The following is a 12544-nucleotide window of genomic DNA, read 5'->3' as shown; positions in this document are numbered from 1 at the left end:
GCTGTCAGAATGGGGTTTTAAAACGTATTAAAGGCAATGAAATTGATTTATTCATCATAATGTTTGTATCGCTTATATATATATACATTTTAATATATCACACCATTATAAGATAATGAATATCAATGGCAATTAATGTTTAATAGAACAGATTACATACAAAATATCACAGAGAAATTTTCTATGGTTTGCTTTAGCTGTGAGCTCACTTTTTTTCCCGTTTCGTTCCATTGCACTTATCTTTTGAGTTTAATTTCACGGGTAGTTATAATTTAAGAAATGTTCCTACTTACTTGGATAAGGGGGTAGGTGTATTTAGTGCTGTGTTCATCATTAAAGTAGTGAAATGTTCCGACTTACTTTGATAAGGGGGTACTACTTACTTGGATAAGGGGGTAGGTGTACTTAGTGCTGTGTTCATCATTAAAGTAGTGAAATGTTGCTGATTACCAGCAGTATTTGATTCATACAATAATTTATGCAGTGTCTTCTCTATAAACACACACACATATGCTGACACCTGTCTAATCAAAACCCTGATTATTTCATCATTCTGTTTTATCCAGCACCGTGATGTAATCACATTTCTAATGAAAGCTATCAAATAAGATTGTTGCATTGTGAAACCCTGTCTAGTCTGGCCTTTCTTTGTGTCACAGGGTGTCAGATTAGACAGGTATAATGTATGTATGAAAGTCAGGGTTCTGCTGTATCCTCACCTCGACTGGCATCACAGAGGTGTGAAGCCTGAATGTTTTGTGCATGTTTTAATCATTTCATGAGGTACAAAGTTTTGCAAATATTAATGCATTGGCAAAATTAGCAAAATTAAAACCTTTTTGAATATAAACAATTATACAATAGTTCTACTACAGTGTAGCAAAATACACTTAGTGTTGTTTTTCTATCATTTAGGAGGCGAGACTGATGTCAGTGCCAGTGGAGGGAGAACTTAGACAGATGGAGGTACGGTTCTGTTGGATCCAGAAGTTCCACAACGGTGGAGGTCAGGATGTTTGGGCCATGGACAGTGTCCTGGTGTTTCCTGTCACCCCTCAAGGTTTTGGCCGCAACAGGGACAAAATCGTACAGTTTGGGATCAACATGGGGTGTGCTACTGACCCAAGCTCAAACAGGTATTGACATGTTGCTGAATCAAACGCATATAAAGATTGATGCTTTATTGTCCCAAACCCCGTTAGGATCTCTGGATATTAAAATATATATTAACATATATGTTTGCCAATTTTCATGGGGGAGATGAATACACGTGCTCAGAATTAACAATATAAATAAGATGTGTGTATATACACCCTATCAAAAAACAACACTTTTAAATGGCATTGTTTGAGCTGTTCCTTCAGATGAAATCGTCAAATCTTAGGAAATAGGAATATGCTTAATTTTAGGGTCCACAATTGGGAGTCTCCCTCCAAAACAGGGGAGAGTTGGCAAGTATGCATTTTTGTTACTTGACTGAGCCATGAAATTTATATATATATATGCTTCAAAGACAATTATGTATTTTGTTTTAAATACCTGTATTGATACAGAATGTATCACTATTGTCATGGAATGAAGTTCACTGGAATCACAGTGTTTTCTGTCAACAGTTTAGATTAGAAAATATTCAATATTTCTCTAACCTTCAATCTATAACCTGTGAAGTGTTTTTGTCAACTGAGTAAAATAACCTTTAACCTTACTGACCTGTGGAGAGTTCCCTGGCAACAGAGTCGATATGCAGCATTCCTCTGACCTTTAACCTTCCTGATTTGTAAGTTCTTTTTTTGCAGAACAGATTAAAATATGCAATATTTCTCCGACCTTTAACCTCTTGACCTTTGATGCATTTTCTGTCAACAGGGTAGACATGCAGTACTCGACAGATTTGGGACAGACCTGGCACAACCTCCGAACACAGTGTTTACACGGCAGTTGTCAAGGCAACTATCAGCCTGTTGTCTCTTCCTTCTCCTCGGACGATTACCCCAGGTACAACATCAAAAACTGGAATTTGAAAAAAATCACTTGCTTACTTAGTTTAAACTTTATTTTATTGATGTTTAATTACAATAGTACATGGTTATAAATACAGAAAAGAATCCTTGCTTTCTTAAATGATAGATGATACAGTATCTGTATCGATAACATTTTAATGGAACCTTTATCCCTAGGTGTCAACCTCTGAAACTGCCAATGAGGGAGAAAGTGTGTGAAATGCAACTTAAACTACTTTGCTAAATTTATCTTTCCCTTTTTATGTTACGCTCACTTACGCTCTCTGCACCCCTGGAATATTTCATAGCAAAATTGAAGGCATGAAAATAGCTGTTTGATTGGTCTCAGGTAAAAACAAACTGACCAATTGCTAGGCTGAAACCTGTCGTTTGAAGATTACAGGAGCCTTCGATTTTGCTTTGACATAATCAAGGGTTGCAGAGAGCGTAAGTGAGCGTAACCGCTGGAGTATTGAGGATGAGGGGTGCAGAGAGAGTAAGTGAGCCTTACCCCTGGAGTATTGAGGATGAGGGGTGCAGAGAGAGTAAGTGAGCCTTATCCCTGGAGTATTGAGGATGAGGGGTGCAGAGAGAGTAAGTGAGCGTAACCGCTGGAGTATTGAGGATGAGGGGTGCAGAGAGAGTAAGTGAGCCTTACCCCTGGAGTATTGAGGATGAGGGGTGCAGAGAGAGTAAGTGAGCCTTATCCCTGGAGTATTGAGGATGAGGGGTGCAGAGAGAGTAAGTGAGCGTAACCGCTGGAGTATTGAGGATGAGGGGTGCAGAGAGAGTAAGTGAGCCTTACCCCTGGAGTATTGAGGATGAGGGGTGCAGAGAGAGTAAGTGAGCGTTACCCCTGGAGTATTGAGGATGAGGGGTGCAGAGAGAGTAAGTGAGCCTTATCCCTGGAGTATTGAGGATGAGGGGTGCAGAGAGAGTAAGTGAGCGTAACCGCTGGAGTATTGAGGATGAGGGGTGCAGAGAGAGTAAGTGAGCCTTACCCCTGGAGTATTGAGGATGAGGGGTGCAGAGAGAGTAAGTGAGCCTTATCCCTGGAGTATTGAGGATGAGGGGTGCAGAGAGAGTAAGTGAGCGTAACCGCTGGAGTATTGAGGATGAGGGGTGCAGAGAGAGTAAGTGAGCCTTACCCCTGGAGTATTGAGGATGAGGGGTGCAGAGAGAGTAAGTGAGCCTTATCCCTGGAGTATTGAGGATGAGGGGTGCAGAGAGAGTAAGTGAGCGTAACCGCTGGAGTATTGAGGATGAGGGGTGCAGAGAGAGTAAGTGAGCCTTACCCCTGGAGTATCGAGGATGTCCTAAGGAGGGAGGGTTGACAGCTATGTTTACCTATTGGCTACTTTTATCAAATTTGCCATCACTAATATTGTATTAGTATTAGTATTGCAAATGTAACCTACGGGAAGTTTATTTCTGCTATTACCAGTATATATTGCCAGAAAAGTTGTCCTCGTTTTAATTCCTTTGAATCTATTGCCCATCAGATGGAGTATGTTAGGACTTTTTTCATTATTGTGTTACATCTAATTTAACTCATGGAACATTGTTCCAGGAACAAAAATGCAAAAGTTTGATACCACAATGTAACAGTATACAGCACAAAGTTCACCTTAATGATTGAAATATTTCAACATTACACAAATCAATGTTTTTAACTGCATGATTTTCTTACTACATATCTAAGAATCCTTGTCCCACTGCCAACATTGTGACAAAATATTGAAAAATGTTTTTTACTGCACGGCTATGGCTTTCATAAATAATTTCTAAAGAGAAAACCATATACCTTGTGGGACTTTTATGAGAAATAATAAAGATGAAATAAACAAATATAATGAACAACAGTGTTCTGAGTGTAAAACAACAGACTTGAAATTGTTATAGTATCACACTAACCATTTGATTCAAACCCCAGACTTGAAATTGTTATACTATCACACTAACCATTTGAGCTACACGGTCAACAGAAGCGTCCTTGCCCAACTGTGCTTCAGTTATATTCAAGCGGAAGTAATAGGGGAGGTTACTGTATATATGAAAAACCACAGTGCAGTGGGAGAGGGATCCAGAAGATAAGGGGAGGATACTGTATATATATGAAAAAACACAGTACAGTGGGAGAGGCATCCACAAGTTAAGGGGAGGTTGCTGTATATATATGAAAAAACACAGTACAGTGGGAGAGGGGTCCAGAAGTTAAGGGGAGGTTCCTCTATATATGAAAAACCAGAGTGCAGTGGGAGAGGGATCCAGAAGCTAAGGGGAGGTGACTGTATGTATGAAAAACCACAGTACAGTGTGAGAGGAGGGATCGCTAAGCTAAGGGGAGGGTTATGTATATATATGAAAAACCAGAGTGCAGTGGGAGAGGGATCCAGAAGTTAGGGGGAGGTTACTGTAAATATGAAAAACCACAGTCCAGTGGGAGAGGGATCCAGAAGATAAGGGGAGGATACTGTATATATATGAAAAAACACAGTACAGTGGGAGAGGAGGGTTCCAGAAGTTAAGGGGGGGTTACTGTATATATGAAAAAACACAGTACAGTGGGAGAGGCATCCACAAGTTAAGGGGAGGTTCCTCTATATATGAAAAACCACAGTGCCGTGGGAGAGGAGGGTTCCAGAAGTTAAGGGGGGGTTACTGTATATATGACAAACCACAGTGCAGTGGGAGAGGGATCCAGAAGCTAAGGGGAGGTTACTTTATATATGAAAAACCACAGTGCCGTGGGAGAGGAGGGTTCCAGAAGTTAAGGGGGGGTTACTGTATATATATAAAAAACCACAGTAAAGTGGTAGAGGAGGGATCCAGGAGTTAAGGGGAGGTTTCTGTATATATATGAAAAACCCCAGTACAGTGGGAGAGTGATCCAGAAGTTAAGCGGAGGTTACTGTATATGTGAAAAACCACAGTGCCGTGGGAGAGGAGGGATCCAGAAGCTAAGGGGAGGTTACTGTATATATGAAAAACCAGAGTGCAGTGGGAGAGGAGGGTTCCAGAAGTTAAGGGGAGGTTACTGTGTGTATGAAAAACCACAGTCCAGTGGGAGAGGGATCCAGAAGCTAAGGGGAGGTGACTGTATGTATGAAAAACCACAGTGCAGTGGGAGAGGGATCCAGAAGCTAAGGGGAGGTGACTGTATGTATGAAAAACCACAGTAAAGTGGTAGAGGAGGGATCCAGAAGCTAAGGGGAGGTGACTGTATGTATGAAAAACCACAGTCCAGTGGGAGAGGGATCCAGAAGATAAGGGGAGGTTACTGTGTGTATGAAAAACCACAGTCCAGTGGGAGAGGGATCCAGAAGTTAGGGGGAGGTTACTGTATATATGAAAAAACACAGTACAGTGGGAGAGAAGGGATCCAGAAGTTAAGGGGAGGTTACTGTATATATGAAAAACCACAATGCAATTGGACAGGTATCCTGAACTGATTCATTATTACAGACAGTGTTACACATAGTGTCCAATTTAGATGCTTTCACAAATATTCATTGCTATTTTATTTGTCTGTATTCATATAACATTGTTTATATATTGTGTGTTGCCTAACTACACAGCTGGAAGATGGTCACTATGCCAGTGCCCTATGTTGCCATGGTACCACACGTGAGGTTACGCTGGATACAGGCACAGGACGGGGCTGCACCAAACTGGGCCATTGACAATGGTGAGATAGGGACAGGATTAAAACACTAATGTAATCAAGGAGAACCATTCAAATCAGACAATGGGTCAGACAACTAGAGAGTAAACTGTTGAAATTTTGGATGTTTACCAGAATTCACTACATCTAAAATGTTCATCCCTTGTTAAAAATACTCGTCCAGATAGATATTTTGAAATTATGGGACACCAGTATTTACATGCTAAAAGACCTAGATAAAAATATTACATATACGGTAAACCTTCCGTCAGTTTGAACAAAATAAAAAAAATATTGATGAACCTGTTCGGATTATACAAAATTATGCTTCAGAAAATAGGCGTGAGTTCGAACTATCGGCAAAACATTCGGCAAAGTGTAAATCAAGTCAGAAACATATACCCGACATGTTTTCTTCACCGAAGTATACCTCTATATATCCAATGTAAGGTTAGCACTGCTCCTCAGGGTGTGATCAATATCAAATTATTATGATATACATTTTGAAAAGGTTTGAAAGTAAGGGCAATAGAAAATAGATAAAGCAGACATGAACAAAACCTAATGTAACACACTTTAAAATACTCATCTTGATTTGTCACTCTGTGTTTCATGTGAGGAAATCAGTTTTGATTTGAAGGTGTTGTTTGTTACAGTGTATATAGGTGATTGTCCAGAGGGATGTCAGGGCCATGGTGTGTGTACAGACGGCACATGTAGGTGAGTTTTATCCCACCACACAGGCTTATTACAAAACAGTGAAATATCATTTGTTGGCATAACTACTGAACTGCAATAGATTGGGGGGGGGGGGGGCTTATTATCAGACAAGGGCTTATTGCATGATAAATATGGTAATTGAAATAGCATAGAACATTTTGTAGTGTGACATGATTGTGATCAAAAATACTAAAAATACTCTATCCTGAATGTATGAGTTTCCAAACTCCACAATTAGGTACCAGTGTGTGGTATTGTAAACAGGAAGACAGCATTAACCTGATGTATTTCAAATTAGTAAATTATTTTCTGAACTTTTCACTAATGGGGCTGTATGGTAATTAGGAATTTGATTGACAGATCAGATCATGTCAGTCAAGGGGTAAAGATTTGAGAATGATCGGGCACTTAAGCAGACATACTATCATTTTAACAAGTTTTAATGGAACCATACTTGTTAACTAAAAGGTATGACTTGGCAGTTACAATGGATCTACCTTTTAATTTGACCAAACTCGTTAACAGGTGTGACTTTGGCTACGATGGCCCTACCTGTGAGGAGACTGTTGTTCCAAACCCTACAGAGCTGATGGAGAACTTTGCTGACCAGTCTGTACTCACTTCCTCCAGTTCTTTAAAAACCAAGGGAGGACAGCTCAGTTATGTGTGTGGAGTGTTGTCATCAGAGAAAGCGTTGGTCTTCAATCAAGCTGGTCCAAGGGAGATAATTACCTCAGAGTTCAACACAACACATAACAGGTGATTTAATCATTTGAATTTCAGCAATTGATCGTAAATTTTTCTAGCTTTAGCTGAATAAGAGTACTTTTAATTTCATCTGAATATGATTGCTTAAAATTGACAATTATATTTTATAAAAGCAATGTTTGGAAATTAAAAGACATAATTCAAAATGTTTTCAAATGTAGGAATTTTAGTATTTTAATTTTGGATTAAGATTTTTTAGACAAACAAGTATCAAGATAGTTCAAATATAATTTTTTACCGAGTTTTAATAATGATAACATGTACAAATGCCCAGTGTGTTCTAGATTAATGTCATTTGCAATTAAGTATATAAAGAAAAGAATACTGCAGTACATATATAGCATGAGGTCTGACCAGTGCATTATTTTGTATCTTACATTAAGCTAATATACCTACTATTTATGTCAGTGTTATAGGTAACTTGTAGGGTACCCTGATATATTGTAGGTACCTGCAGTTCTATATTCGAGTTGGAAGTCAGTCTGTGACATCACTCTGCCCACCACCGGACCGGGAATCTGAGTCTGTCATCCTCGACTACAGCTGTAATGGAGGAATTTCCTGGCATCTCATCAAAATCTTCCGCCCTTCCGAATTCAGCTCTCCGAAGTAAGTTCCCCACTTCCTCAAAGTTTTCTGTCTCAGCTCAACATCAGCTCNAAGTCTTCTGTCCCTCCATCTTCAGCTTATCTTCAGGCTTCAGTTCGCCTATGTATCTTTTCTACTTGCTCAAAATCTTGCATCCTTCCTTATTTAGCTAAGGTAAGGTAAATTCCTAATTTAACCACTTAACGTGGTGCAGGTGATGGAAGGTTCTCCCCAGTATTTTAATCTTAGAATACAAAATAAACAGTCAGGAATATTTAAGTATGATTCTATCAATTGAAAAAGTATTGATTTCATATTTTATATAGTGAAGCAAAAACGTGTTTATGTAGGATTTAGGTAAAAAGGTTCACCCAATAATTTAGGCTATGACCCTGATCTCTATTTTGTCGAATCATTCACTTTCCCTCATTTGTTAGATCAGGAAAATTCATAGCATGATAATGGGATAGTAAAGTTATTCACTTGTGCCTTGTGTTATATTTTCGTCAAAAACATGAGCATATACTAACATTCATCCTCGATACTTCAGGGGTTACGCTCACTTTCTCTCTCTGCACCCCTGGAATATGTCATAGCAAAGTTGACAGCTCAGTGTGCACCACCTAGGAGGCACGGTAGTCTCTTGGTAGGATGCCAGGCTCGTGACCGAAGGGTTGCGAGTTCGAGTCACGTCACGACACAGTGTTGTATCTTTGAGCAAGATACTTTACCCCGCTTGTTCCAGTCTACTCAGCTGTAAATGAGTATGTGGTTGGGCAGTGCTAGAAATGTAGAATGCGAGCTGTGAGCGCTGAAATGGCAGCACCGGCTGTATATGATCCCAAGTGAGATGAGAAAGATATTGGCTGGTTGCAAAGGCCCTATAACCACGGATAATAATTTGTGAACTGCTTTGAGACGACCTACGAACTAGGTTGTGATAAAGCGGTATATAAGAATCTCAAATTATTATTATAGGGATGAAACAAGAAAACTAGTTTGGTCTTTTGATGAACATCAGAAGAATCTGTTGGTTGCGTAACGGTAAAATTAACTGGCTTTGATGTGGGGCGTTGCTCCTATGTAATCTTCAAAGGACAAGTATCAGCCTAGTAATTGGTCAGTTTTTTAGCTCACCTGCCCGAAGGGCAAGTGAGCTTATGCCGTACCGCTGCGTCCGGCGTCAACTTTTCCCTTTAAAAGCCTTTATCTCCTGAACGACTGATTGGATTTTAACTAAATTTGATATGAAGCATCCTTGGGACCAGGGGCTAAATGGATTTATGGAATAAGGGTGTGGCCCCCTAGGGGGTTTAGTTAGGGGCCAAAAAGAGGAAAAATAACTAAGTAAAATTTAGAAAAAAATCAAAAAAATCTTCTTCTCCATTTCCAGAAATGCTAAAACCAAATACTTCTCATAGTTGTAAAGGCCTTTGGGTGGTTTATAAAAATTGTGATTTTCATGTCTTCTAGCACCCCCGTTTGTTCCTGGGGAGGAGGTGAATTTAGTATAGTTTATATAAGAAATAAACATAATAGGCCATGTCTTCCATTGTTTTAAATGGAAGTTGTTCATATTTGACAGAAATACTTGTTAGGGGGACCGGAGGGGGTCTGCAGGTCAAAAATGTATGAGCCTGACCCCCTAGGGGGCTGGGTTTGGGGTGAAAAAGGAGGCGAATTTCAAAAATCTTCTTCTGCAGTCCCAGAAATGCTAGTATCAAATACTAATCATAGTTGTAAAGGCCTTCGAGTGGTTTATATACTTTGTGATTTTCATGTGCCCCAGGTCCCTCGTTTGCCTTTGGGGAGGGGGTAAAGTTTGGTATTGTTTATATGGACAATTCGACAAATGAACAGCCATCACATACTTTTTATCTCCAACCCATCTAATGTGCTAGTAATAGTTACAACCTTAATTTTTTATGAATTATAAAGTCTCCATTGTAACGCTTCCAAGTTCTTACCCTACATGTCTGAATTGGTTACAAATTGGCATTACAGAGCAAATGTAAATATTGTGCCAAGATTACTTAAATAACCAGGTGAGCGATACAGGCCCCCTGGGCCTCTTGTTTTTACCTGAGACCAATCAAATACCTCACTGCGTGCCTTCAATTTTGGGTGCAGAGAGTGTGAGTGAGCGTAACCCCTGGAGTGTCGAGGATGACTTACATTAAATGGTCTAAACTAAGTTGATAATCCACAAGGAAATTACTGTGTATCAGAAATTTTTAGCAATTTTATCATTAGAGGGAAAATTAGTAAACATCATGATAAACATGATGTGAAGGGAGAGATTATATAACTGGGTGGAAATAGATTTTACCAGAGAAGGGCAGTTAAAAGTCCTCCAATTGTAAACGAATGAAAATTTCACTAGCTCGAGCAGAAATTTCCTCACAATTTTTTTATTTTTTTTTATCAAATAAAACATGAAAAAACATCTGAACCAATGAAACTGACAGCAGGTACAGAGGAAGACGAACAGTCACTGATTCCTATAGCTCAACCATGTATAAGGAGGAGATAAAAACAACATAAATCACACTATGTAAAATTTGTATGTATGACTGACCTTAGCTCACAGACATACTGTTTTTTTGGTTTTTTTTCATATTCTCTCTAAAATTAGGTATGGTTAAAAAAAGGTTAGAAAAATTTTGCCTGTTCACTGCTAATAATATAATTATATTGCAAAAATTTGTGAGAAAGGGATATTTTAAATACCATATTCTTAAAATTAACATGCTTTTTGCGAGTAAATATAGGTAAGTTTGAACCCTGACATAAACATGAATCATTCATTTGAATTCTATGTTAGATCAGACATGGTCATGTTACCAGAGGGAGCCAGGGGAACGGGCTGTCAGTTCCGCTGGTGGCAGCCTGAACATTCTGGACGGGGACGGGACGTGTGGGCCATTGACAGCCTCAGTCTCAACAGCCATCTGTTCAACACCCTCACCATGGAGATGAGGGACTCAGCCAATGATACAACACCTCTTATAGCCAACTTCGGCAAAATCTCCGACGGTTACTGTGATAAACGAAGGTCTATCAGGTAGGGTTGTTCTATTACAGAATGTAGTTGAATCTAGTTGTACATACAAGGGTAACCAGTAGAATTAATAACATTTGTCAATATTTTTGATATGTAAATTTAAAGCTGACCAGGAATGATATTTAGCTATTTGATATTTGTAATCTGGGACCTGCTGTTCAAAGCATTGTTAGTTCACCAGGTCTTTAACGAAAACTTATTTTATCTGATCATATATCATAGCTTTAAACGGACATGTCCTCTTACAAAAACAAAAAAACAAAAAATGTATTTATCTTTTTTAAAGTTTTTATGACGCACGTGAGGACGGAGACCAGCGGTTTCTGATGACCAGAGCTATGCATGTGGGGCCTTCCTACATCCTCCAGTTTGACCTTGTCATGGGTTGTCACATCATGTACAGTGATGGCCTTGACAATGACCTCTACCTGGAGTTTTCCGCGGACCATGGCCTCAGTTGGGGGCTAGTTACTGAACCATGCCTGCCCCCAAAATCTTGTGTTATCTTTACAGAGGGGACAATTTACAAGCCTTCCAAGTACACAGCTTGGACACAAGTAACTGTGCCCCTCCCTCCTGCCACATGGTAAGTATTCTCGTGTATGTATTCTCGTGTAGGTATTCTCGTGTAGGTATTCTCGTGTAAGTATTCTCGTGTATGTATTATCGTGTATGTATTTTTTCGTGTAGGTAAATACCGGTCCAGGTTATGTGGAACAGCCTCGAGGTAGTCACCATGTAAGTATTCTCGTGTAGGAAAATACCTGGTCCGGGTTACGTGGAACAGCCTCGAGGCAGTCACCATGTAAGTATTCTCGTGTAGGTAAATCCCTGGTCCGGGTTACGTTAAACAGCCTCGAGGTAGTCACCATGTAAGTATTCCCGTGTAGGTAAATACCTGGTCCTGGACAGACTCGAGGTAGGCACCATGTAAGAATTCTCGTGTAGGTAAATACCTGGTCCAGGTTACGTGGAACAGCCTCGAGGGAGTCACCATGTAAGTATTCTCGTGTAGGTAAATGCCTGGTCCTGGACAGACTCGAGGTAGTCACCATGTAAGCATTCTCGTGTAGGTAAATACCTGGTCCGGGTTACGTGGAACAGCTTTGAGGTAGTCACCATGTAAGTATTCTCGTGTAGGGAAATACCTGGTCCTGGACAGACTCGAGGTAGTCACCATGTAAGTATTCTCGGGTAGGTAAATACCTGGTCCGGGTTACGTTAAACAGCCTCGAGGTAGTCACCATGTAAGTATTCTCGTGTAGGTAAATACCTGGTCCTGGACAGACTCGAGGTAGTCACCATGTAAGTATTCTCGTGTAGGTAAATACCTGGTCCGGGTTACGTTAAACAGACTCGAGGTAGTCACCATGTAAGTATTCTCGTGTAGGTAAATTCCTGGTCAAGGTTATGTGGAACAGCCTCGAGGTAGTCCCCATGTAAGTATTCTCGTGTAGGTAAATACCTGGTCAAGGTTATGTGGAACAGCCTCGAGGTAGTCCCCATGTAAGTATTCTCGTGTAGGTAAATACCTGGTCCGGGTTACGTTAAACAGCCTCGAGGTAGTCACCATGTAAGTATTCTCGTGTAGGTAAACACCTGGTCAAGGTTATGTGGAACAGCCTCGAGGTAGTCACCATGTAAGTATTCTCGTGTAGGTAAATACCTGGTCCGGGTTACGTGGAACAGCCTCGAGGTAGTCACCATGTAAGTATTCTCGTGTAGGTAAATACCTGGTCC

At 40.1% G+C, this 12544-nt stretch overlaps 1 protein-coding gene across 1 annotated transcript in view; it reads left to right on the top strand.

Annotated features, from left to right (window-relative positions):
• Positions 1–12544, top strand: part of LOC110455393 (reelin-like) — an 86801-nt gene that overhangs the window by 21130 nt on the left and 53127 nt on the right. Inside the window, exons 14-21 of the mRNA XM_021505507.1 lie at positions 916–1136; positions 1867–1995; positions 5579–5688; positions 6321–6384; positions 6910–7143; positions 7600–7761; positions 10565–10804; positions 11091–11390. Of these exons, the coding sequence (XP_021361182.1) occupies positions 916–1136; positions 1867–1995; positions 5579–5688; positions 6321–6384; positions 6910–7143; positions 7600–7761; positions 10565–10804; positions 11091–11390 (1460 nt within the window). The remainder of the gene's footprint in view (positions 1–915; positions 1137–1866; positions 1996–5578; positions 5689–6320; positions 6385–6909; positions 7144–7599; positions 7762–10564; positions 10805–11090; positions 11391–12544) is intronic.

The sequence above is a fragment of the Mizuhopecten yessoensis genome, unplaced genomic scaffold (genome assembly GCF_002113885.1).
Source record: "Mizuhopecten yessoensis strain PY_sf001 unplaced genomic scaffold, ASM211388v2 scaffold923, whole genome shotgun sequence".
NCBI classification, from domain to species: domain Eukaryota; kingdom Metazoa; phylum Mollusca; class Bivalvia; order Pectinida; family Pectinidae; genus Mizuhopecten; species Mizuhopecten yessoensis.
This window is presented reverse-complemented; position numbering and strand designations above follow the sequence as displayed.